This window comes from Trachurus trachurus (assembly GCF_905171665.1).
Source record: "Trachurus trachurus genome assembly, chromosome: 10".
NCBI classification, from domain to species: Eukaryota; Metazoa; Chordata; class Actinopteri; order Carangiformes; family Carangidae; genus Trachurus; species Trachurus trachurus.
In genome coordinates, this window is record NC_139894.1 from 16,520,156 (window position 1) to 16,547,551 (window position 27,396).

General features: G+C 40.4%; 1 protein-coding gene across 2 annotated transcripts in view; it reads left to right on the forward strand.

The window, feature by feature from the left end:
• macrod1 (mono-ADP ribosylhydrolase 1) overlaps nucleotides 1-19,771 on the forward strand; it is a 118,883-nt gene extending 99,112 nt beyond the window's left edge. Inside the window, exons 7-11 of one of the 2 annotated variants that reach the window (XM_083980182.1) lie at nucleotides 1,164-1,194; nucleotides 3,802-3,875; nucleotides 13,255-13,336; nucleotides 15,890-15,919; nucleotides 19,300-19,771. In XM_083980182.1, the coding sequence (XP_083836308.1) occupies nucleotides 1,164-1,194; nucleotides 3,802-3,875; nucleotides 13,255-13,336; nucleotides 15,890-15,894 (192 nt within the window). In that variant the 3' untranslated portion in view covers nucleotides 15,895-15,919; nucleotides 19,300-19,771. The remainder of the gene's footprint in view (nucleotides 1-1,163; nucleotides 1,195-3,801; nucleotides 3,876-13,254; nucleotides 13,337-15,889; nucleotides 15,920-19,299) is intronic. The other variant, XM_083980181.1, reaches the window with a different exon arrangement.
• Nucleotides 19,772-27,396: the final 7,625 nt, after the last annotated feature.

The following is a 27,396-nucleotide window of genomic DNA, read 5'->3' on the forward strand; positions in this document are numbered from 1 at the left end:
ACTGCTAATGCAGACTGAACATTTCTTACTGCTGCTGCTGCTTTAGAGAAAAGGATATGCTCAAATTTAGAACAATACTCCCATGCCCACAATGGACAAGTTATCTCTATTTGTGCTGTAATTGTTCCTGCTGTCTATGCCAGTCGTAACAAAAAGGAGGAATATGGTAAAAAAGACTTGCACTTAATTTGCTTAATTTAGACAACTAAAGCCTAATATTAGCATTGTTTAACTGAAAATAAATGAAATTGCTCCAAAAGGAGTTCTTTTTGCAGCCAGTAAGGGAAGGGACAATGAAATAGATTAACAATCCATGTAAACTGACGTGAGGATTTTAAGGTAGGCTTTTAACATTATTTTTTGAAGGAATTTTGGGCTATTACGTACTGTATAGAGAACAGTGACGACAGCAAATTACTGAGTGAGAGATGCAACAACAACAAAAGTTCAAATTAAATACAGTTCATGGTCAGTATCTCAACCACTACAACATAATTTTAAATCATTTTAAATCTCTGAAAAGCATTCGACTGCTCAGACGCGAGTGGTTTTTATACAGTATAGAATACAGTGAGCTGTTAGATGAAGAGCAGTAGGCGACAGGCTCTTACTGCCGTTTTTGAGCATGAGCACTCCTCCAACATGTTATCAATATAAACAATTCAATTTACCAATCTGTCGTGTTGTCTGAAAAAACTTACCAGGCTCTCACAGCGGGATGAATGGAGGCCAGTTGTGCAGTTGGTTTGGTCTCATTGTGAAGACAGACCCCAGTTTCTGTTTTTCAGTTTTCTGTATTGGTTTGAATGCAACTCTGTTGTGCAGATTAATACTGGACCCTTTTCTTACTAGAGTACAATAACTTGCACTAAATAAGTGATTGTTTCCATTGTCACGGTTACAGTACTTGTCATGATTACTGTAAGAATTGTATTAATAATGCCTGGTGAAGTCCTCCTACGCCAAGCCTCACCAACAAAGGATAATCAACAGTTTGGACTTGGGTGGATGTAAAAATCAGAGCGAGAAAAGAGGCTGCCATATAAAACAATCGGGGGAAAAACACTATTGAGATAATGGAGTGTGTGATTTCTGAGAGAGAGAGCATGAATGCTATGTGTTCATCAAACTGACTGTAACCACTTTGTTTACTATATCTGCAGGCCTTCCCTTGCATCTCCACTGGAATATACGGTCAGTGCATTCATCGTGGGCGTTGTCTCCTCCTCCTCAAACCAGAGCAAATTCATGAAATCTGTTTGCATGGTCCCATTATGGGGACTTGTCATCCCTACAAAGCATGTTACCATCAGTCTTATGGCGAAGACACATCTTCAGGTTAGGTGAAGGTTTAGGCAAGTCATGGTTAGGTTCCCAGGACGTAGTCTTTTGGTCAGTTTAATGACCTCTGACGTCAAGGAGATAGGACTGTCTAAACACCAGAGTTGATAATTGTTATTATATACTAATAATGAGTAAAACAGAATTTCTACCGTCATATATTTCATTTGCTTTAGTACAGTTACTACAATGGCAGCTAAACTATGATGAATGTTAAAGGGTCTGCATAACCTGCACTAGATAATGGGCTCTTTGCACAGCTCCACTACTTCCTGAACTTAATGCTGCTCCTTTGTTTCCTGTCTTACATTATCGGACAAACTGATTAATCCAGGTGTGTTTGACCATTGTGACAACTCAGACACACCTGGATTAATCAGTTTGTCCGATAATGTAAGACAGGAAACAAAGGAGCAGCATTAAGTTCAGGAAGTAGTGGAGCTGTGCAAAGAGCCCATTATGCATGACTACCCCACTCACACAACACCATGTCAAAAAAAACAACAACTAACCCTTTAAGGACAGATCTTGGTCTTGGTTTAATATTAATAAAGTGACTTGAGGCAGAAGACAGGTTGTGTTTACTTTTTAAATATTTAATCAGAACCATGATCTTTCCTCAACCTTAAGCAAAGTGTGGTGTCCCATGCTAAACCACATGTGCAATACAACAATGCAAACTACAGTGTCAAAATCCTGAAACTTGTTGTTTACCGATAAGACTCTTGTGCTGTATAATAACATAACTTGTTCTGGACTATGGGGAAAAGTTGCTGCTTATACTAATCAAAACAGCAATTACACTCCCTCCAAAATATATTCCCCACATCAATCTGCTCACCTAAACTCTAACAAGGTCTAATCAGCCTGTCACTGCCTATCACTGTGAAATCGTAAACATTGGTTATTTTCTTTCTTTTTTTTCTTCACAAAAAGTTTCTACATTTCTTCAAGTTAAATTTGATTTTCAGTGTTTCAAAATCAGTCTACAGTAACAGGTCATCTATAGCAGTGCTGAAAAACTACCACTGACACTGACTGGAAGTAGTTCTGGCACCACTTCTTACCTTATTTTTCAATGTTATCACATCCTAAAACGGATGATTCAGTGCTGGGTACCAGTGCTTTAAGAGATCTCTAATAGTGAAACCCCAAAACAATTCCTCTTACAAAATGAAAAAAATTACTTGCGGGACCGTTTATTCTGCATCTGTTATTTAGAAGAAAGTTCTTAAAAAGACAATGAGTGATGATTAAAAGCTTCTTATATCTGGTTAAAGTAGGCAGCCGTCTGTTGCACGCAGGGAGGAATAGGAGAGACAAACACTTCTCCATGTTCGTGAGGCACAGCAGCACAGATAAAGGACACTGATACCTCCCTGAGTCAATCACAACTTTGACCTTTTCTTCTTTCTAGCAATGGGAGACAAGTGTCGACAACCGGCCCTCACAGCCGAACCCACCCCCAGGGGAGTGTTTAAGCACTATCCATACCTCTCCCTCCTGCCAGTGTGAAGGGGGGATTACAGTCAATCTGACACAATCTCTGGCCTAATCTGTCTTAATCTGCCAGTCTTAATCCAAGGCCTTAATCTGAGAACCACCTCTGGGCTGCAGGAGATAATGTGACAAGTGGCACCGAGTGGCTCAGCACTCTGGTTAAACAGAAAGACTGATACTGGAAACAAGCACGTGATGGGAAAACATACTGTGCACAGCATTAAACAACCAGTAAAAAAGTGAAATTATGTCATTTGCACACACACACATACACACACATCCTTGTTTTGCTGCATTCATGGGGATTCGTCACTGATGCGATGTATTCCCTCGCCCCTTATCCTAACCTTAATCTTTATAACTGAATGCCTAACCCTAAATCTAAACCTATAGCCTCATGACATCCCTTTCAGTGTGAATACTGTGCACATTTATTTTGATGCTATGCTAAAACAACACAATTTGAGTGCTAATTTGTGCCTCTGCGTATTCCCCTATGCTCTGAGGTTGAACACACTCACTTGATGTATGGAATAATTACTGTATAATCACATGGTGTGTGTTTGTTTGGGCTGAGCAGTTTGGCCAGATGATGAATTTTCACTGCCTTTGTGTTGCTTCACCAGCAGTGGGGATATGTTTCTAGCAATGAAAGAGGTCTCTGCAGCTGAATGACTAAAGAAGCAGCACTGTAGTCTTTCTCCATCTGTCTCCCCATAAACCAACAAGTGTGTTGTGTGTCTGTATCTTGCCCAAATAGGCAAGTGAAGGATGAGAGGAAGTGAAAAAAAACACAGAGCATGGCGTTAGAGTAGTGGAAAGATGAACAGATACCTGTCTGGGCAACAAAAAAAAAGAAAACACACAAAGAGACGACTGAACACGAACGCACAGATCTGTCATGGCACCTGTTCCTGCAAATTGTGTGCATATTTTTGATGTGTGTGTGTGTTTGTGTAGGATACCCACCTGAAAAGGCTGTGCATGAGGCGTTAGCAACTGTGAGGGAGTATCTGGAAGAACATCATGACAAGGTGCGTCTGTGTGCGTCTGTGTGTGTGTGTCTGCATGACTGTCAATTTTACCCCTCCATTTCCTCTAGGTATTATTCCTTTCACAGCTGTTGTTTTTGTTTTCTGGTGAGAGCCAGGGAAAGAGTGTATTGAGAAAACACACACACAGACACAGTGACATATACAACACACACATAAACGCGCAACTAAACACACACACACTCCCAAGTTCTGGCTCTCATGCTCATGGCAAAGTCTGCGTTTTAATTAGCTCCTTGCGGGACTAAACCACATACACGCACACACACTTTCTCTCCGGAGGAACAGCGAGCAGAGAAAAGACAAAATGATGGAATAGATGACTGGAGGGGAGGAACAAAGGGGGAAAGGGGGGTGATGGGACATTGGAACAAAAAGGAAACTTTCCAATCAGTCGTTTACATGCTTTAAGCTCTCCTCCCCTCTTCCTCTTTCTCCTCTCAGGTCTCCTCCCACTCCTCTTTTTCGGTCTCCCTCTCTGTAAGCACCGCGCTGTCTCACCTCCCAGAGAGGGTGTTGACGATGTTATTGTTAGCGCCGGGGTCTCCAGAGCCTCTGCAGCAATACCAGTCAACCGATGCCGTCAGCTGCTCGGAGCTCAGCAAACGAACATTAAACGTTATATGTCTCGCCATAAGGACAGCAGTCAACAAGCCTTAAACGGCTGGAAATAAGACCAGAAAGCCAAGTCAATGAGACATGTATTTACATTCTGCCCAGAAATAGTTCCGCTGTGTGTGTTTTTTAAGAGGGGAAAAGGGTTTTATAGTAAACAAATGAGGATGTGAGACCTAGTTAATTTGCATACATATAAAGGAGGAATGCTCACCAGAGGAAATTGAGTTTACTCTTTAATTGAACTGCCTCCATTTTACAGTGTGATTTGTCGGGATTGCTCTGGCTCGAAGTGCTGTTATGCAGAGAATGAAACTGAAAATTGCAGACACACTAAGAAACAAAATGGACCCAAGACACGGGGCAAAGTGCCAATACGCGGAATCAAGGGGTAATAATTGCAAGAAAGTACCAACCAGGGCAGTTGAGAGGTTGAATACAGTTGTTGTGTTTTACATGTTGGAGTCAAACTTTCAACAAAACCAGTATCTCTGGCATTTGAGAAAACGGTCACATGATCAGACTATTTTCACCTGCTCTCATCACCATCCCCCCGGTTACTGTTGCTATGCCTGTGATGTCCTCTGCTCTTTCACTGCACAGTTACATGTTATTATTATTATCATTATTATTATCATTATGAATTAATGCAAAAAACATTCAAAGCAAGAGTCTCTTCTTGATTTCAGACAATGGCGGGCAGCTGTCAGTCTGGACGGTTGCCACCGTAACTGGCACATTTCAGCAGTTATAAATAGCTGCTATAAGTGCTTTGTGAAAGGGTCTTAAATACTGTATATAAAGGCAATTGGCCAGAATTGTCTGCCTGAACTGTATTTAAAAGATACTGTAAATTAGGAAACAGGATAGTTGTTGTATTGCACTGTAGATCTGGGTAATCCTGTTAGACGGCCCTGTTTGAAGGCTCAGCTTACATCCATCCATTGGCTATACCGCTTATCTGTGCAGGGTCACAGGGGGGCTGGGGCTAATCCCAGCTGACACAGGGGGAGGGAAGGGTACAACTCCATGGACAGTCGACATATAGACACACACCTCACACACTCACACACCTGAGGGCAATTTAGAGCCGCCAGTCAAACTACGGTGCATGTGTTAGGACTTGGGGAGGAAACCGGCGTAGCCTGGTTTCAGCAATATTTTTAGCAAATGTAACACCACTACAGTACAGGTAACCTTGGCTGGGGTTGTTTGGGTGTAAGCCTTCCCAAATCGAACAAAGAGTGGAGCCAAACTTGTATAACTCATACAACTGGGCAAATGCTGCAGTGTGTGTGTGTGCTGACTTTATGTAGTGTGGTATATTGATGTGTTGATGAATAGAAGTGATCACCGCCGACACGTCTTTTCTTGCATTCAAAAAGAGTTTATTACAAGAAGAAGAACAGTGTACAAAAATGCCTAATCGTGGAGCATCTCTGGCCCAATATGAGATCTCTCTCTCTTGGCCCAAAGCTCTAACCTTATATACGTTTTCTAAAACTCCACCTTCTCCCACAGAAGGATATAACTGACCAGGATGGTCAGTCAAAGACAGGATCTAAAAACAGAATATAGCGTATGCCTTCTGACATTTAACCTCTTGACCAAGCTAACTTAAGAATAGATAGTGTCCAGTATCCCCAGAAACTATGACCCACAGAGATGGGTAGATGACAAGAAACACATTTCTCAGGGTACATTCCACACTACTACTAGACACCTAATCTAAACATCTTGCTGTAAATGTATGCGTGTGCCTTTTCTCTTGTAACATCTGAATTGATTCATATTTATTCCATTTAACTATAAACTGTTACTTATTACAAATGAAGTTCCTATCCAAATGGTGACTTACTTCTGACATTTCCCTTAACTTTTAGGCTAAGAAAACACCATAAAAAACATCAGATAATTCAAGATATTAAAGCAAAAATGTTCAGGTGGAAAATACACTACATATTCCCCCCTTCGAGGCTCGTAGAGTCTCGAAAAATGAAAACAGCACTGTCATGTTTACCAGTATGAAATAACAGCATAACGTTTAACAATACAACAAATGTATGGAGTGTGAGAGTGAAAACCTGTCGGGCAGCCATCTTTCTTAAAAATCCCTCATTCAATCAAGACAGGAAATTCTCTCACGGTCCCTCTGCCTTAGGCAACCACATATTAGCACTCCAGACCAATTAGAAAAGAGTTTCTAAGACTTTTACATAAAATAACCTAAGCAGATACATATGGATACCTCAGAGAAATAAAATCAAAACAATATCCAATTTCAGGCTGGTCAACCCATCGGATCCTCCATTGGACCTATCCCTGCCTGACTTTAATCTCCCTAAACGTCAAAAAGAAAAGAAAACATCTGAGGCTCCAATATATCCACATACTAACATGGACAATGACAACTTTAATACATAAAAACATAAAATCACATTATCAAGACACTGCAGCTCCTTCGCAACTCTGGTTCCCATTGCAGACTTCATTAGTTCACGTTCAGTCCATTCTTCATTGTCCACAATCAGATACATCTTTTCAGGAACTCAGGTTCCCTGAAGAATCACTCTTATGGTTGTCTTCCTCCAATATCATCCTAAGAGGACAGATGAAAAAACACAGCAGTATCTTTTGCGACAAACAACAGTTACTCATTAAAACATCAAACGCACATAAACACATTACACTTATATCTCTATTGTCACAAAATCAATTTTGCAATTTTATTCACAAACTCTCATCCATTGTCTAGAATATTCAATCTAAAAGTCCTCATATGACTTCTCTAGACAAAAACTTAGCAAAAACCTTGCAAAAATTTGACAAAACTTGGTGAACTTGGCAAGTGACTGAGCATTCACCTGATTATAACCCAATCAACTTATTTAAGCAGATAAAATCCATAACCCTTCATAACCTCCCCCCTTGCAACATGGGCCAACCCATGTGCCTCTTGAATCGTTGGACCTAAGACGTCTTGAGGGCGTTATTTTCAATCCTTCGTGATGCATGTTTTCTGGACATCCCTAAAATCTTGGCTCCAGACCCCTAAAAGGATTCACCAGAATGTCATTGGTTGACCTCTAAAGCCTCCTCTTGGGGCTCCTCTGCAATTTCCCCTGAAATTTCTTCCTCCTATTTTGTTACACTCACGGGAAAAATGTCCAACCAATCCACAGACATAACACACTTCAGGAGCTTGTTGAAAATTTGGATTGAAATTACCTCTTCCTCTACCGAAAGTTCCTCGACCTCTTCCTCTCCATATTGGCTGCTGTGGACTAAAGGTCGGCTGTGTATTATAAGCAAAAGGTACCGTTGCATAAGGCTGTGGTGCCTGGAACTGATTTGGTTGTGGCTGCAGATGTGGCTGTGACTGTAGCTGTGGTTGCAAATGTGGCTGTGGTGTGAACTGATTTCTCTCAGGCTGATTCTGCATAACTAGTGCCTGGTTCTTCTCCTTCCTCCTATTTTCTACCAACTGAATTTGATTAATTTCTCTAAGAGTCTCCTGATCTTGCTCCTTCTGTTCATGCTCTTTTTTCCTATGGAGCTCTACCTGGTGTGCAATGTGATCTATATAAACACTCTTAACCATGCTTCCAATACCCTCTACTTCTGCCAGTATACTACTCACTGGTATGGGTAAACCCTTCTGTATCTTCATTCGCAGGACCAATTGCGCCATCAGACTCTCCTCTGGATCATTTCCTGTAACATTTCTCCATACCTGATGGGCTCTTGACACATAAGCTCTCGGATTTTCTTCTTGTCCCAATGGCTCGATAAGAATGTCGTCAGGGTGTACATGTGTTGGAAATGTTTTTCTTAACGTTCTATGCAGTCGACCTCTATTTGATGCAAACAACTCTGAATCATGTACAGTAGATCCCACATATCGATAATATCCAGCTATCTGTAGAATCTCTTCCATGGCTGGAACCCCAATAATGTTTACCAAAAGTCTCTTAAAGTCTCCCATGGTAGGCTTTGTTCCCACCATGATTTCTTCCAACTTTAAAATCCAAGGATGTGCTCCATCTTGAAGAACGGGTAATTGCTCAAATAAATCTGGCATAACTGTATCATCCCAAGGATTATACACCAGATTCTGTCCTCTGATAACCACTGGACAGATCTTATCTTCGTTCCTTGGTGATTTTTGGGAGAAGATTTTTAATAACTTTTTCTTTTGCATTTGCAAGTCCCGCAATTGTTCTTCTAATAATCTCCGACCTTTTGGTGTGGTGTATTGGTCCAAATATTTAAGGCATTGATCTATACTTTTATCAATCCTACTTAAGGTTTGTCGTTTCTCTTCTTCTTCCCTGGAAACAGGTTTTTTCTTGGCATGCTTTGTTGAAGGACTCTCATTATCCATCGTTGTCCCTCTTTTTCAAGCAACTGGAAAATTCCAAGCTCTGTTTCTCTTCTATTTATATATAATATATATTATTATTATTATTATTATTTTTTTTTTTTACCAGTTTTATTTATTTTATTTTATTTATTTATTTTTATTTTTTATTTATTTAATTTTTATTTAATTTTATTAACTTTTATTATTTTATTTTATTTTTTCGATCACCTTATATATGGACACCAGCAACTTTATTGTTTAAATTATATCTCTCTTGAGGGTTTCTTCCACTGACCATGGTTAGTCAATTTCAGAGCAATGCTTATTAATTAAAGATTATTCCTCTGCACTACTTCAACAGGAGTAATCACTTTCTGATTTTATAATGTATATCTTTAACACTGTAATGGCTCTTTTTGTTCTCATATAAAGAAAAATCACAATGGCACAAGTTAACACTTAACACACAATTTATCGAATTAAAGGAAAAAGTGTTCCAAACTCATCTTCAAGGAGAATAAACCCTAAACCTAAAACAGTTATAGCCCTTAACAGTATTTAAACCAAAATGCTAATATTGTATTGATTGATTGATCAGTCCATTGCCAAGTCTTCCTTCTAAATTACTACAGCATATAACTTACGGTTTTATACTGTACATGAGTAAATGCATGTAATCTATTAATCCAAATCAAAAAATTGTCTTACTACCAATCTTTTTAAATGTGTATCAACAACTATAACCAAATATATACACATTCATTAAAATGCAGATATTTTATTAGAGAGAGTTTATGGATAAAATCACACTGGCCTTGTCACTGGTTTCAGATGCAGGTGCTGTCATCAGCAAGTCTCAATCCTTGTGACGCTAGCCAGCTGTCCTCTGTCCATCTCTAGACACACTCCTTGAGCTCTGGTCTCCTCCTTGAACTCTCGCTCCGCAAAAAGAAAAGACAGACAAACAGTTTATTCGGTTACTAGATGCAATAAACACCTCCCTACTGCAAGTCTTTCCTTTCTTTCAAAAATTCTCTATTATAACTCTAGAATGTTATAATTTTTCATAAAAATTCTCACTTTAAATAAGTGTTTTCCCAAAATTAATCAGGCTTTATCAAAAAATTCTCCACCACATAAAATCTCATATATTTTATGTTTTATCAAAAGTCCTTTTCAGGCTTATTAAGACAAAATATCTTATCTTTAATATTCATGTATATATTATTATTATTATTATTATTATTATTATTATATACATATACAACAAAAATGGGGATCAACAAACAGACATAAACATTTGAATTCAAGAGCACATATATCCCTACCTAATAACTGAAGCTTCTTTCTTTCTAACTTTTTAACTTCTTTATAACTAGAAAACTATTTCCTATTTCACTGTTATCCTTTTCTTATTTCTTTTTTTTAGTTTACTTTTAATCCTTTTAAAGCCAATTTTCACAAAGCGACCAAAAACACATGTCTTACTATTTAGGTGTACAGGCTCCTCTACTTAAACTCTTTGTTTAGTAGTTAAAGGAAACCATATCTAACTCTTGCACGGTATCATTTCTTACAATGTCTTACTGAGTAGATCACAGACGCCGTCACCAATTTTTGCTGCTTATTTTAGTTCAACTCATGTTACTAATTCAAGCTTTTTACTCTTATTTACTCAAAAAATCCCACTATAAAATGTTTTCCCAACCACCTTCTAAGCAATACGTCACCCCCGTCTCTAACTCAAAAAGTCCCACTATAAAATGTTTCCCAACCACCTTTTAATCAATACGTCACCCCTCCCCCTTTTTTGCGTTGCTAATAACGCAAACAAAATCCTAAAACCAAAAACCAAACAACAACAAGACCAAGACAAACAAAGGCCTAAGGCACCCTTAATTTAAAGTAAAAAATTTAAAACGGTAATCTACTTCAAATCATCAAAGCAACAAATTCCCACACAAAGATTCTTTAACGGTGTGACCCAACAGCAAACAGCAGCTCCTTCGAGCAAACCAGTGCACAATATTGTGAAAAACTCACACTTTTCAGAAGCCTAGGTCGATGCAGGAGCCGGCTGGTCAGAGCTGAAGAAAAACGCTGAAGGGAGCACAAACACGCCCAAGTTCGTGACGCCAAAAATGTGGTATATTGATGTGTTGATGAATAGAAGTGATCACCGCCGACACGTCTTTTCTTGCATTCAAAAAGAGTTTATTACAAGAAGAAGAACAGTGTACAAAAATGCCTAATCGTGGAGCATCTCTGGCCCAATATGAGATCTCTCTCTCTTGGCCCAAAGCTCTAACCTTATATACGTTTTCTAAAACTCCACCTTCTCCCACAGAAGGATATAACTGACCAGGATGGTCAGTCAAAGACAGGATCTAAAAACAGAATATAGCGTATGCCTTCTGACATTTAACCTCTTGACCAAGCTAACTTAAGAATAGATAGTGTCCAGTATCCCCAGAAACTATGACCCACAGAGATGGGTAGATGACAAGAAACACATTTCTCAGGGTACATTCCACACTACTACTAGACACCTAATCTAAACATCTTGCTGTAAATGTATGCGTGTGCCTTTTCTCTTGTAACATCTGAATTGATTCATATTTATTCCATTTAACTATAAACTGTTACTTATTACAAATGAAGTTCCTATCCAAATGGTGACTTACTTCTGACATTTCCCTTAACTTTTAGGCTAAGAAAACACCATAAAAAACATCAGATAATTCAAGATATTAAAGCAAAAATGTTCAGGTGGAAAATACACTACAGTAGCACACTGATTCGGCAGTCGGCGTTCAGGGGAGGAGTTTAGCAAACAGTCAGGTGTTGGTAGGTGCTCAACTCAGCTTGACTTTTAAACTTTAACGTGGAGATCTAAATGTCAGTATAGCTCAATCTGCTAAAGATTTAATATGAACTGAAAAGCCAGTAAAGTAGAGCATCGGAAGTACAGTAAGGACGGTTAAGTTTTCAGGAGTGCATCAGTGAGTGCAAAGCAAAACCATCCTAACTTTTGCTGCAGACTGAATTTCTGTTGTATTCTGGGGAATATTTACAGACGCTGTGCTTCCTTAAAAGACAAGCAGATCTAAGAGAGCCCATTACATTTCACTTGATGCCATTGTTAGCTTTAGCATCTCCAGGGTCTCTGTTGCAACAGTATCAAAACGAGCTCCCCACCGCCGTCGTTTTCTGGAGGCCATTTTGCATCTCCCCTCGAAAGTATTTGCCTTAATTTGAATGAGAGCGGCTGCAAAATGGCGCAAGTGGAGGCAAGTCGGCGTGGATGGTTAGAGATTTCGAACCTCAGCCCAGGGGATGTAGTTACTTACCGCACATTTCCATATCTTTCCTTTTAGCCTCCATTCAAATTCTGTCGAGTGATGGTAATTGTGCAACAAGCTGTTACTGAAAAACAGGGGCTGCGGGCTAGCAGGCTGCTGAAATGACTTTGAAAGCAATGAGACTTAAACTCCCACACCAGGCAGAAAGTGATAGGAACAGCCCGGCCATAAATTGCACAACCTCGCCCTAAACAGAAAAAGCTAAACCTTTGTGGAGACATTAGGTGGTAATAATGTTTCTCAGGGTTTGAGAAATTAGAAAGTACAGTGGCGTTTATATCCCTGGAAGGATTAAAAAAATAGATGGCTGCAAATAGCTTTGAGTACTGCTCTCTATGTCCAGTTATATACTGTAGAGCATACTGTAAATATTATAGACTGCAGGATGTTAAGAACACAACAGCAGAGAGCATAAAGAGAGCTGTAAAATAGCTGCACTCATACAACCAGACTATATTTGAAAATGTCTCTTTGTCTGTGTGTGTGTGGATGCATATCTGTGTGTCTGTGTCTGTTTCTTCGTATGTGTGTGTGTTAAAATGACGACCTAGTGCCAAATATACTCACAGTCAGTATAACACTCAGGGGCATGCACTAAAACACACAGTTGCTTCTCTGTCTATTATGCACACATCCATAGACACACTCGTTCACACTCGTACAATAAAAGTACTTATAGACAGACACAGAAGTCTCTCTCTACCCTCTTCCTTTCATTCTCTCTCTCTCTCTCTCTCTCTCTCTCTCTCTCTCTCACATGCACGCTGTCTCTCTCCAGCACTTTGTCCACACATGCAGTGTAATAAGCGCTGTCTTGTGTCATGATCATAATAGCGAGCTAATAGGGGAGTAATGGACTGATGCATTAGCTGCGTTCTCCAGATATCGCCGCGGCACAATGTCACACACTGTTACATTGTTCACCCTCTGCTGTTGATGAATTCATGGTTATTGCATATGCTTGTAATAAAGGTCAGTGTGTGTGTGTGTGTGTGTGTGTGTGTGTGTGTGTGTGTGTCAGCTGGACAGAGTCATCTTCTGCGTGTTCTTGCCGACGGATAAAGAACTGTATCTGCAGAACCTCCCGCTCTACTTCCCTGCTGGTGAGTTGTCTTGCTTTTGCTCACTCACACAAAAACACACACACACACACTCACACTCTTGCCTATATTCAGCGATGACAGCTCAGCCCAGCTCAATTTAGCTGCACACGCTAATAGAGACACACACAGTGGTGTGATAAATACTCTGCATCATCCACTGTGTGCTATTTGCACATCAGTACATTCACACATACACAAGGCCATTAGACACACTGTGTGTGTATACAGCAGACTTAACTCTGTTTAATTATAGTAAATAAACATACACATTGCTGCACTCACACGTGCACTGACATACAAAGAAAAAACAAACACACTTAATCATGCTCCGCGGGACATGTATGTTGTATCAAATCATTCTGACGCACAAACCACACAGTGACACACTTGAGCACATTAAGAGATCATGACATACTGTACATGTGATGCATGATGCTGTTCACTGCCCTGGCCTTCCCCATGGCTGACAATGAGAGAAACTGCTTTGTTATTCTGCTCCTGAATTTATTTCATTTATTTATTTATTCAATCAGTTCAGTTCATCAGAACACAAACTCCAATGATTGATGATAATTGTCAGACGCTCTGGTTCTGGGGGAGTTAAGACACTGTGTCAAATCCAAATAATGATCTGTGTTACGCACACTCTATGTCATGTAAGCCATGGTCTGGAATCATTTCAGCGAGAGACGACAAGACGTGATCTGCAATATATATACATATACATTTATTTTTCATATTTATTGCGCCACTAAAACCAGACTGTTCTTTTTTTTTCTTTTTTCTTTTTTTGTTTTATTGGAGCAGCCACTCAGGTTTTTCTGAGATGCAGGAACATGACTGAGAACAATCTGTATTATCAGCTCAGGGGCACAATTAGGACTGTAAACACACTCACAATCGTCAGTAGCCTGTAAGGGATCCAAACATTAAAAGGTCAATACAATAAAAAGGAATAGTTGAACAATTTGGGGGGATGCACTTTTAACTCTTCTCCACCCGAATGTTGCAGATATAAGCAGATTCAGTCATGTCTGAATCTGTTTTGACTGAGGGCTGGACAGACACGACTGCAAGGAGCAGAGCACACACACACACACACACACACACACACAAGAAAGCTGTAGGTGGGGAAGAGTGAGCTGCCAGCTGCCGTGCAAACTGTAAAAATGGATCTGTCACATCTCATCGTCTGGCTGGTGCTTCTGTAAAAGCGTCAGAGACTTCGATCAGTTATTGTGTGTTTTAAAACCTAATTAGAGGGTTGCGTGCACTCCTTCATCCCCGGGCACAGTGTCGCAGCAGTGTTTCTGCTCTAACTGCACCGCGCTGGACAGGTCACAGGTGTGTTTACAGCAACTGTGCTCTGAGGGCGAGGGATGAAAATTGGTGGAAACACCCAGAGTTGTTTGTTTGGACCGGATGTGATTGGTGAATGAACCTTTTTTTTTATTGTTGACAATAGTGGAAAAAGGCTTTTAATTAATTTGACAGGAACCATGTGTCATTGTGTTGAGTGCAGAGCTGGAGTCAGGGTAGCTTAGCTTAAAAAAAAAAATCTGTCAGCACATTTACAGATCATTAATTCACATGTGTCCAGAAAACACTAGCACACTTAGCATCTTTATACTCAGCCACTGTGTCAATGCATGTGGGAGAGCATTGATCTGTGTGGGTGAGGACGGAGCATCTGGAGTACATTTTGTCCATCCATGCAAGTCAATCATCTGTTGTTGTCATGTGTTAGTTTATGGATAGTTCTTGGAGAGAGCTTTTAAAACCATCACCGTTATAGCTTAAGTGCATATGTCTTTCCTCCTCTGAAGATGTTTAGTTGCTGTTGCCTACACGCTATGAACTGAAGCAGGACCAACCTGTGATTTACATGCAGCCCAGGAAAAACTAAAAGAAGCATCTGATTTTTAATTCTGGCAAACAGAGATACAGGAACTAATTAGCCAAAACTGTGTCCACTCACAGATGGAAGTAAATATCGTTGGTTACCTCGATGAAGGCAGCGTATCAGATGCAGGAGAGTAAAAACATAAGGGGCCATCTCAACTTACAGGATCTGCTGCTAACATCTTGGTGCCAGATCCCACAGAGCAAACCAACACCAACGCCCACTCAGAGGTTTTGGCAGTATGCAGAGGGAACCAACAGCATATTAGGCAGGTGTTCATAATGTTTTGGCTCATCAGTGTATAAATACCGTATGTGGCTAAGTGTAAACGACATTACACCTGGATTTTCCGACACCTGACGTGAAACGTGTGAATGGGGAAACTGTGAGGACCTCAACACACTAAGAGCAATCACTACACTCAGCTGCTGTTGTTCTCATCTCACTTCAAGGACAAAAGCAAAAACATGTTGTTTTCCAGCATGTTGAACTATTCTTTTTCATGGTGCGAAGACCCTGTTAGAAGCAGTGAGTGACCGAAAAATGTGCAGTGTGTGTGTGTTTTTGTGTTTTTCCAAGTTGAGTGTTTGGAAGTTGATTTCTACCCAGTCATCTGTGTTTTCCCTTCATCTCTGTGCCCACCCTTTTAGCCTGACCAATGACACCAGTTCATTGTTCAGGTAACCAACACGTCGTGTCAACATGTATAGTTTGCTCCATAAAGAGAAATAACTGCATTTAGTGTGGTGGTGGTGGTTGTTGTTGTTGTTGTTGTTGTTGTTGGCAGCCTTAACCCTTGTGTGAATACTAAATTGTTTGTCATAGAAGGGAACCCTAACATTTTCTCCAACCAGCACTTGTCATATTTTGGGAATAAATTGCCTGTTTTTGTGCCTCGGTTAAATGCAAATGGCTTTTTGCATTCTGTGCATCCCTGAATGAAAGTAATGGGCACTGCTGGCCTCAAGCTGGCTAGTTTACAAACTTTTGCTGTGGGAGAAAATGTTAAAAGCATTTTCCTCTAAAGGTGAAAAGTGTTGTGTTTAAATGAGAAAGTATGAAAAAAAACAACCATGCCTTGAGCCTCCAAGGTCCCACTTTCCATCTGTGAGCTCTGTCTAACATGCTTTTCAAAATAGACTAAAAAGAAAGTAGTGTGCCATTATTGCAAATTGATCTGTGTAGTTAAATGAAGTTTGGTAAATACGTAAATTTTATGTTGGCACAGGCTGTGACATGATGACTTCACCCATTTGTTTTGATTACACTTGTGATTGATAGTGTTATAATGCCCAGCAGTCTGGGCTTCTAAGCATGATCAGTCATTCACTCAATTATTCAAATTAAGCATTGGTATTACAACTGCAGCCATAACCTCTAATGACATGCTTTACCACTGCTATAAATCAAACTCACCTCTCGCCTCCAAAACATTTTGAGTGCAAGGTCTCAACCATCACATGCGTTCTGCTTTCATAAAATAGATAGATTTTTCCCCCTATGCCTCAGCACACAGCTGCTGCTACAGCAACAGACTCAAGACCAGCAAAACAACCAGGAAATTGCTGAGGAAGAATCCTATAAATGTCTTGCTGCACATCCCTCCATCTAATTTGGACAAAGTCTCGCATTTACCTGAATTATTCACATAGAGAGGAGTCAGTCAAACTCATATTCTTAATACACAGTAAGAAGTTAGCAGAGTAAACAATTGAATTGGTGCCTTTAAAACCTGCCTCTGTCTGTGCTTTGAGACCTGAGAAAGCAATTACAATAATCAGACTTTGTTCATTTTAGCAATTCCACTTCCAGAGAGTTATGTGACAAATGATAGCTGCAATGAATTAACTGAAATGAGAAAAGTTAACACCAAAGATTAACCAACAGACAGCCCTTCACTCAGTCTCCTGACAGCAGAAAAGAAAAGCCAACACAGTGGAGAAAGGTTGACACTGAAACCAAAGCAGGGAGAACTGTGTTTAATTTTAAATAAAAGGAGACATTTCATGATTTCAGTGGCAGTAAAGTCAATGCAACAGAGAAATGCCCATGGGGTTTGAATATATCACTCAGTATAACATTAATATGTATGTTACTCAATTACCTTTACAATTCAGAGCATGTTTGAATAGTGGTTAGCCACAACGGCAGCAGTTAGCTTCACATTTTAAAAAATGAGTTAAAGACATAAGACAAGATTAGAAAAAAAAAAACATACCATAAACCAAGGACTTAGAGTATTTCACTTACATGCCCTGACAGACATGGAGTTAAAGAAGAGTAAGAGACAAGAGAAGAGCAGCCTATTAAAAATAAAAGCAGAATCCAATCAACTTTGCTGCTGTATCTCTCACATAAGCTTTAAACTCAGACACTGGGTTAAGAGTCTTAATTTTTTGATCTTTTTGCAGACAGTAGTGGCTGATACCAGGAAGGATTTCTCTCTCATTTCGTTGCCAGCCTCAGGGAAGATCAGTTGCTAAAAATAATGGGATCTCAAACTGTGATGCCCTTATAGGCTCTGCTTTATACAAAAAGCTAAATACAGTCTGTGAGTTAACTTAGGAGGGTTTTGTAGGTGAAAATGTAGCAATGACTAAGGAAAAACAAACTCAAACCAAACCTACACTAACATGAGTTTGAGATTAACAGTTTGAAATACATTTTAGTTCCTTGAACTACACAGAACTTTTAAATTAGCAAAACGCCAGCCTCACCAAAAGACAAAAATGAAACCTAAGCTCACTTCTAGTTTGATCTTAAAGAGGAAAGTTTGTACCTGAAGTACTGTAGAACTTCAATTTATCCTCAGGATGTACTGTAGTTGGAGAGAAAGTCTGCCATCTTTCACAGTTCCCAGATAAGCTCTCATTGAGCGATTACACCATTTTTTTTATACAGATGTGAAGGGAAATTTGTATTTGCTATATAATTTAGCCTAATCAATATATTTACAACACATCAAACTGACTATAGATCATTTGAAGTTGCACTAATATTCACTTTCCACCAACCTGTACTTTATATTAACATTTGGTGTTGCTCATAGTGACAAAGCTACAGTCATCATCTGCTGTACACAGCCGGTTATCACCTATTCAGTGACTAAACTCTTTGCTTATGTGTTATGGTCAGCATACAGGCAAACAAACAAAAAACGTATACTGGTAATACTAAATGGAAGACAGGCAATGTAAAGTTAGCAACTACCTGGTGAACATACTGGAGCATTTAGCAGCTAAAGAAGCAATGAAGATATTTCCCTTATGAGCTGGTGTTGAACAAAACAACTAAACGTAGCAAGAACATAGACTCCAAATGGCCTCTAATATGTTTCGCAATGACTTTTGACAGTATTATATATTAAAATGTGTTTGGAGTTTGTTTCTGTGTCCCAGCTGGTCAAAAAATGTTTAATAGCCTATTAGCTTTGATTTCTTTGTCAAATTGTACAATTATAAACCATCCAGCTTCAGAGCTGTAGGGCCTATTTTCACACATCTTTGATGAAACTAATTCTCATTTATTCTGCTCAACATGCAAAAGTTTCAGCAGCTCCACTTGATTGCATGAAATGGGCACCCTCTATCTTCACACTGGGTCAGTTGGCTAAAAAGAGGTTATTTTCCAAAAAGGCAGGTGTGTCCCTTTAAAAAGCCTGTGCTAGCTGTTGGTGTCTCTCTCCCCTAATGGATGTGCAGCAGATTTTGTAGCAGCAGTGAGCGAGCAGTAGCGGTGCTTGGCTGGTAGATGGACCGGAACTGTCTGTCTGTGTGACAGAGCTGCTGCAGGCAGGCCTCCAAGTCTCCGCTATAAACCTTATGTGTCTCCAACAACTGGCACTACCCACACTAGCTGTCTGTTTGATGTGTGTGTGAGTGTGCGTGTATTTGCATGTTTTGAGTGTGTCTTTAGCCATGTTGGACTGAAAGTGACTAATCCTCACTAACAGATCCCTCTGAAGCAACCAGACGCCCCAAATGCCAAAATGCTATTAACTGCTGCATGGCCAAGGTAAAATGCTCTCTTCCCTTGTTTTACAATTTTTTCTCTCTCTCAGCTCCCACAGAAACCGCTGTCAAGAGTAAACTCTAAGAGAGTGGATCTGTCAGATTTTGCTGGTGCGGATCCACACCGCTACGCTCAATATCCAGATTCCTCCTCCCCGCTGCTGATGCAGATCAAGACCTTCCTCAGCCGGAGGAGAGCTCCTAAATGGATGATAGCTTTTTTTTGAAGTGCTCGCTGGCTTTCTGCAGATGTTGATTCGTTTCTCTGTTTTTCCCACTAATGCCTAAAGTGAAGAGGTGTCAAGATGAAAGTATGAAGTGATGTTGATAATCCTCATGAAAAATGGACTGTGTGCACCTTAAGCTGCACTCTAACTTGACCTTTATTGTCTGTGATCAGTGGTAGCTTTGCAGCCTCCTGTGAGTTATGTGCCCCATGTGCTTTTTGAATATTGGGATTTCACTGTGTATGCATGTGTGTGAGACAATGACAAAAAGCTTATTAAAACGAATCACACAGGCCTCTGGTGTGTGAATTGATTATTTCTCAGGATGCAATACGAGTCAGTGAACTGAGCATCACAAGGGAACACATGAATATTTCCTTCCTTGTTTTCTCTCGTCTGTATGAGAAGGAGACAGGAAGAGGGACTTTGTTTATCTTTCGGCAGTGGCGGAAAGTTAATTTATTCTTCACTTACTGTAAGCACAGTTTTAGGATAGCTCTAGTATTTTATTATGCTTTTCTATACACGTTGCACTAGATTTCAGAGGGAAACCATTATTGTTGTACTGTGCTATATGTACAGTATTTGACAATAAAGAAGGCACAAAGCATGTCTTCTAAAATGATTTGTTGAATTAAACTGTTGCAATTTATTAACAATAAGCCTGGGCCAGAAGGTCAATATCAGTAAGATATTTATAGAGTGTTTACTGTTTTGCCACTAATAAGACACATTATAGGCTGCAGAAGTCTCCACACATGTAAATCAAGTACTTGAGTTATTAGTTCATAATTAAATACTGAGTATCTATTAGAGTTGTAATAAAATCTATTTATATAGCAAGCATACATTTCCAATAAAAGTTGATAAGCTATAGGCCTACTGAATTATAATTGAGGCATTTCATCATAAATATCTTAATTAGACTAAAACAGCAATACAACATGCATGAAATGTTCAAATCACAATTCATTTTAGGTACTTTAACTATAATTGTAAGTTTTATCTGCTGTCAAATGTCACCTCCACTTATACCTACAGTCATAGGGGTAGGTTCATTACCTTTAAAGGTACAATATGTAAGAAATCTAAAGCAACTGGCTGTAAAATCCTCCTAATATGTCACAGAGACTCAGGCATAATGTTCATATAACATGATGAACTCACCAACAACAATAGTACAGCCAGAGTATTCGATTAAAAATATTTTTTGCAGACTGCAAATCATGTTTATGTTTTGAATTTACATGTTTACATGTTGCGCCACCTAGCCCTCTCTCCCAGTCACGGCGGCGTCAGTGGCATTTCAGCCTCCGGTCTGGTCCACTGAGCTGCCGCTACGACTGGGAGAAAAAACGAGATAGCTGTGTTTTGAATTTGACTGCAGTAACCGTTTTTGGCCACATTCTTACATATGGCACCTTTAATTATAATGTCATGTGATAGGCTATAATGTAGGCTAATGTAACAAATAAATGACAAATGCATAGCCGAAAAAACTACTGCACTCCAGACAGGCTGCTGGGCAGAGTGGTTTCAAAGATGTTTTCAAGAAGTTCAGAGTATTTGCTTCATGTGTGGTAATGTTACATAATTTATACATGATTATTTCATAGCATGTAGGCTAATTATTGTGCAGGTCACTTCTCCACAAGAGCATTTTAGAGTTGTTGATTGTGTATTTGATGAGTTTTGAGGGACCTGTACAGTTTGCCCCGAGGATCTTAAAACAACATGCACAGATGAACCTACTTCAATGACTATAGAGATTATAGTAATCGGCCAATTAGCCAAAATGTTGAATGATCCCTTTACTGACGGCTGCCGCCATCTTTGTTTTTAAAATACATGACAATGCCACGCGCCCTCTATACCTAGCAACGTCTGAGCTGCTGTCCTGTCCCCTGGCTACCTGGTTGTTGACAAGTTGGCAACTAACTTAAGCAAACCGTCTTCAAGATCATGTAATAAAAAGTGACAAGGATTAACATTGGTGTTTATTTCCATCGTTGGAGCGACTGCTGGTGAGAAAAGGAAAAACATTTTAAGGCTGAACTCAACAGTTCCTCCTGAGAGGTGAGTAAACAACCGTTGATGCTAATAGCTAATGTAGCTAAAGCGACTTGTCAACTGCTGCTTAGTTACACGTCTATCTATCTATCTATCTATCTATCTATCTATCTATCTATCTATCTATCTATCTATCTATCTATCTATCTATCTATCTATCTATCCATCCATCCATCCATCCATCCATCCATCCATCCATCCATCCATCGGTCTCCTGTTTGCTACCAGCAGTATTATTTCCAATTTTCCACTTTCAAAGCTCTCTTGTTTTTTAGGTGACTGCAGCACCTGTTCATTTTTAACAACAATCATCAATCCTGTCCCTTTTCTCTTCTTCTTTTTCCTTTGTTTCATTTTTTCTTTTCTTTTTTTCTTCTTCTCCCCACCGTCTCCATGCTGTCCAAATCCCATCTACCCTCGCTGCCTGCCTGCCTGTCACAACAACACACCACACCACCATATGTGTATTTATCCAGGCACCATCACGCTTTTTTCCCCGCAGCGCATCTGTATGAGGTTTTAATTGTTTGTTGCGGGATGTGGCCGTCACGTGTCGGCGGGACACAGGCGGTGATTTGTGTGAAGCGAAATGAGTGTTTAGCGAGCCACCGTCCCGCCCCATGACTTTCATCTGCCAACAACCATCTTTATTGATTCCAAACAATCTGCCACGGTGGCACAGGGAGGGGGGGGGAGGAGGAGGAGAGATGGGCCAGAGGAAGGAGAGTGGTTGCAGGGGAAAAAATAAACTACAAAGAATATCAACAGGAAATTGGGAGAAGCCCCCCCTCCCCATTTTTTATTTTTTATTTTTTGTATAAGAGCTTCATCTGTCACAAAGGGGATTGTCTTTTCCTCTCCTGAGCTCTTTGATTCTCCTCATGTCTGGGCCTCTTCTGTTTCTTCTGCTTCCTCCTCTTCCTCCTCCTCCTCCTCCTCATCTCTCCTTCTTGCTGTTTCACTCTACAGGATGGTGGAAAAAATAAACAGATGGAAGAGGGAGGGATAGAGAGAGAGAGAGAGGAAGGATGTAGGAGTTCAAACTGAGAGAGAGGAAGGGAGAGAGGGAAAAAAAAGGTGGGGATGAAGGGATGAGAGGATGCAGAGCTGGCGGGAGGATGAAGGGATGGAGGGAAAAGAGGGATGGAGAGCCTGATGAACTCATCTAAAGGCACTCTGGGTTTTTTAATAAGCAGCAGACTGTGAAGCTACTCTCCGACTAGTCACTCTGAATAATGAGAGAGATGGGGAGCGAGAGACAGAGGATGGGAGGATGAAAAGACAACTAGACTCATTATCCTCCGACCAATTTTCATCACTGTCCCGTCAGTAATCTCTCCCTCCCTCTCTCTTTCTTTCGCTCTCGTCCTCAAACAGTCCACGGCTCTGTTTGAGATGACAGATGAAGACCAATTACGCTAACTGTTTCGTTAACTTGAAGGCTTATCCCCTGCCATCTTCCTGAACATACACTGATAATCCTGTTGGCCCTGGAAATTACTCGCTGCTCACCGCCCGCCAACACACCTGTGTGTGTGTGTGTGTACTTTTTTAATTCCCTCAATGGCAAAGACTTATGTGTGATGGGAGAAAGTACTGTGTGGAAAATGTCAACTGCTTGTTCTGTTAACAGTATCTGAAGGCAGCGAACTCTCAGGTGTTTGATGAAGAATTATTTCGGGCTGATGACTGCTGTTGCCGACTTTGTTCCTTGCAGTCTAGTAGGTTACTGCCTTGTCAACATTTCAACACTTTCTTGGCACTTAAACACATTTGGTGCTCCTCCGCTTGAGTTTTTTTTTCCAGCAGGGGGGAAACGTGGAATAAACTTCAAATTGTTAGTCTGTCTGTTTGTTTATTGCTTTTGCATTGTGTCATTTTAATCTAAGTGGTTCTTATTCAGAAGCAGCAGCATTTCTCTGCCGTTGCACTGTTTCTGGTTTGGCTGAAATGCTCTTATATAAAATGAGGGGAATTGGCGGTTTTGCAATTCTGCTGAATGGTTTTTATTGTGGCAGGCTCTCCGAATGTGGTTTTCATTATGCTGTGTCTCAGCTGTTCATTGTGTTGTTGTTGCAGGCTCGGGTAGTGCAGTTAATTGCAGTGTGATAAGCTAATTTATTTATATGCAGGTTTTGTCAAATACAGCAATGTTGTGTATCACATAAAGTGTTAAAAAATCTCTCTGAGTGTGTGTTGGAGATAAAGATTTATTTATTCAGTGTTCTTCAAAATAAAAGTTGCAAAGTGCTTTGCAGTAAATTCATTTGACTTGATAAAATGTTGTCCGACCTGACAGCAGCCATTGTAATCACTCAAAGTGGGAAGAAGACTGTCACTCTATTAACTTTGTTGAAATAAAATTATGGGCAGTAAGAACGGAGGGGAGAGCCGCACATTGAATTAACCCTGGTGTCGTCTTTTTAATTCTAAGATCTACCTTTTGGCACATCTCGTTTTCTTAAGAAGTGAATGCATTGTCTGTTTGTGTTTACTGTACACCATTTTATTTAAGTGTCACAACTGTGAAATTTATGCTCTATATTGCCCTAAAAATCCCCCACAGCCAAAAAAAAACAAAAACAGTGTTCATCTCATATTGCTTTCTGCCAACAATCCCACATGAATGTATTGCATTATACAAAGATTAAGACGTGTTACTCCGTAGCTGTCTGTTGTGAGTCATACACTAAGTGTTTAAATGCTTACTATAGATTGAAAAAAATGTATTTGTTATATAAGAAGTGGTGAATGGGGGTGTGATGTGCGACGCAGCTCTGCTCCTGTGCCTGTGTAGGGTTATACAGTACAGTATATATACAGTGCTATGCTTGAACCGTATCTTTGTTGTGCCACACAGGGCAGGACGAATAAAACAGTACAAGTGGAGTGAGTCGACCTCCAGCAGCCTCCCAGCTGAACATGGCTTTAATGAGACAGTGACTTAAAACGGCCCTGAGGGTGTGCAGGGTCTTAAGTGTTTGTCCTGAACACACCAGAATTTGAAATGACAAATCAATTTACTCTAATAGGACCGTCATAGTCGGAGGACACGCGTGCAGATCAACAACTCTGACACAGAAATGTGCATTGTTGACCGATAGGAAGTTGCCTCGGTTGGTGGAAGTGGAGAGTCTAAAATAGAGGAAATCATTGTGGATTATTAGCTGTGTGACAACTGTGTTAACTTCAATGTAACTCCTCTGTTCAAGGGAAAACTGTTCCATAAAGGAGCAGTGATTGTCAATGGTGCAAAGATGTGACTGAACAGTGTGAACTTATTGTCCTGTCAGAGCCCGGGCCGAGATAAGCGGCCGTCATCAACTTTGTTAGCTGTGACAGCTCTGTTGTCCCTCTTCAATAACAGGACGTGGACAAGTTAATGTCACTTTGAGACACTGTGTGTGCTGTAAGTCAGTTAGATGATTGTTGACTCAAACAGATGTTTCAGCTCAGTGAACACATTCATGTTGGGTTGTTCACACCATAATTACAAATGAGGAAAAAAAACACACATGTGATGTCAAGTTTCTTGTGTTTGTTAGCGTTATTCCCAGTCAGCTTTATCAGGAGATTTTGACAGCTGCGTTTTGGCAAAAAGAATAACACCGAATAACAAACAAGCCTGTGGCAAAATCACTGTGAAGCCTCATTGCTGTCAGATCCTGTACTAAATCTTAAGTATAACACTATCAGTTTAACTAAAAGAGCTGCATTCAGTTTGTGTGGTTTTACTTTTCCCCAAATACTTGCTTGTGTAGTTGACGTGACTGCAGGGTTGTAGGGTAGAAATAGTAGAAATATTGGAGTAATATGAAAATCCCTAAACTGGTATAATGGGAGGTTTTCCTGTTTTTTCCCACTTTGCCCACATTGCATTAATGCAGCAATAAAAGTCATTAATATCCAGGATTTCTCTCAATTCAGGCTGTTTCTCATTCATGAAGGGAAACTGAACAGCCTTGAATCAATTGCTTTATGAAAGTACCACAAAACAAATGCTGTTTTAGGGCACTATTAATCACAATTGCTTAATCACACATAATCATGCTAAATTGCAAATCGTAAACACTGCTTCAACGGTGGCTCACGTTCGACTAAATGCCAGTTAGCGGTGACAATCGCCGCGGTGGGAAGTGTGTTTTATAAGCAATACGGGGGAAACCGACAGAGCTGCAGAGTTTTACATTTATACATAAGAAAAATCATGACAGCCAACCAGCCACACAGACTGAAAGACACAGCGGCCACTTTTTGAAATGACTGACAGCTCATAAACACACTCACTGGCCTGTGATATTAAACCATGTTGACTGTGTTGGTCTATATGTAGATGCACTGAATAGATAAGAGGGTGTGATACAAAGTTATCATCAAACACAGTAGCAGATGGTCGTCTCTCTCGTGTTTTCCCACATTAAATAAAACATAAATTAAAAAAACTGCATTATAGATGGAAAAACTTATTAACAAAGTAGACCTTTACATTTTCCGTTAATGCTGATGTCAAAGAAATGATAGAGAAAGTAAATTAGTTTGACCTCTTGGAGCCAATTTAAGGAGCCCTGCTGTGCTGTGGATCCTGGTTGTGGAAAAACGTGGGCACGGTGTGTACTGTATGTAAGGTGTGTGTGCACTGTGCAGTCAATATGTCTATTAGTGAAATGTTTCAGGCATTTCAAGGTATTTCTCTTGTAAGAAAATTGAGAGTCAGGAGCAAAAAGTGGGGGGAAAAATAGCCCCACTCAGGAACGGACGAGGATCTGGCAGTTAGGTGAGATGGGTGATGTGTATGGATGAGGCCGTGATGGAGAGAGCGAGAGAAGAGGGAGGAGGGTGATGTTTACGGGTGGGGGGGCAGCGAGGCCAGTAAACTGCTTGTGAAATGAAAATGGCTCTTTAGCAGAATCCAGGACACTTGGGCGCTGCACTGGATCAATGTCTCTGATTTACTGTCTGAAAGCCTGTCAGAGGGAAAGAGGCAGAGGAGGGGCAGACGAAGGCCGGAGGAGGAGGAGGAGGAGGAGGAGGAGGAGGAGGGGGAAGGCCGGAGAGAGAGAAGTTGGAGCTTGGAGGTAGAAGAGTCCTTTTAATGGAAGGAGAAAGAGAAGAGACAGGGAGAGGTAAGGATGAAGAGGGAAATTGTCCGCCAGAGTGACAGTGCTAGGGGGCAGAATCAGGGGACGCTCCTCAAGTCCTCATGGCCGAGATACAAAATCAATCTGTCAAGACAATGGGGAAGGGCAATCTTGTTTTGTGCAGGGAATTGGTGCAGTCATTTGGGGTAAAATCAATAGGGGACACATGGTGCTTCTTAAATCCTTACTATCCCACAGAGGCCAGCTGTATTGACAAGCCCGAGTGTACATAGGCAGTACACAAATCCTTAACTTGACCTGTCTGGAAGGAAATCTATACTCGGTTGGTGGCCAAGGCCGTGGTAGAGTCCATCTAATCTAAGAAAAATCTGCACATTATTTCCACAAGTAATTGTTTTGTCTATTTCCTCTTCTAAACGGTGATCCTTCTGTTTTGCCGTAGATCCCTCATTATGCCAGTGTTGCTTGTTTACATTGAACCAAAACAAATGCCGCCCCACAGTTGTGCGATGCTGCCGTTTAAAGAGTCAAGAGATGTGACACGGAACAACAATAGCCTCGGTGTCTGTCTCCGTCATGCTTGTCCTCCCTTTCACACAGACGTCAGTCCAGATCTGTGACTGTTTCTGCTGCACAAAGGAAGAACTGCGATGACCTAGACATCCTCCCACCCCTCTGTGTTCATACCTTTCACATACAGCAACAAGGCAGAGTAAACACACGTCACCTTGACTAGGGTTTGTCAGATAGG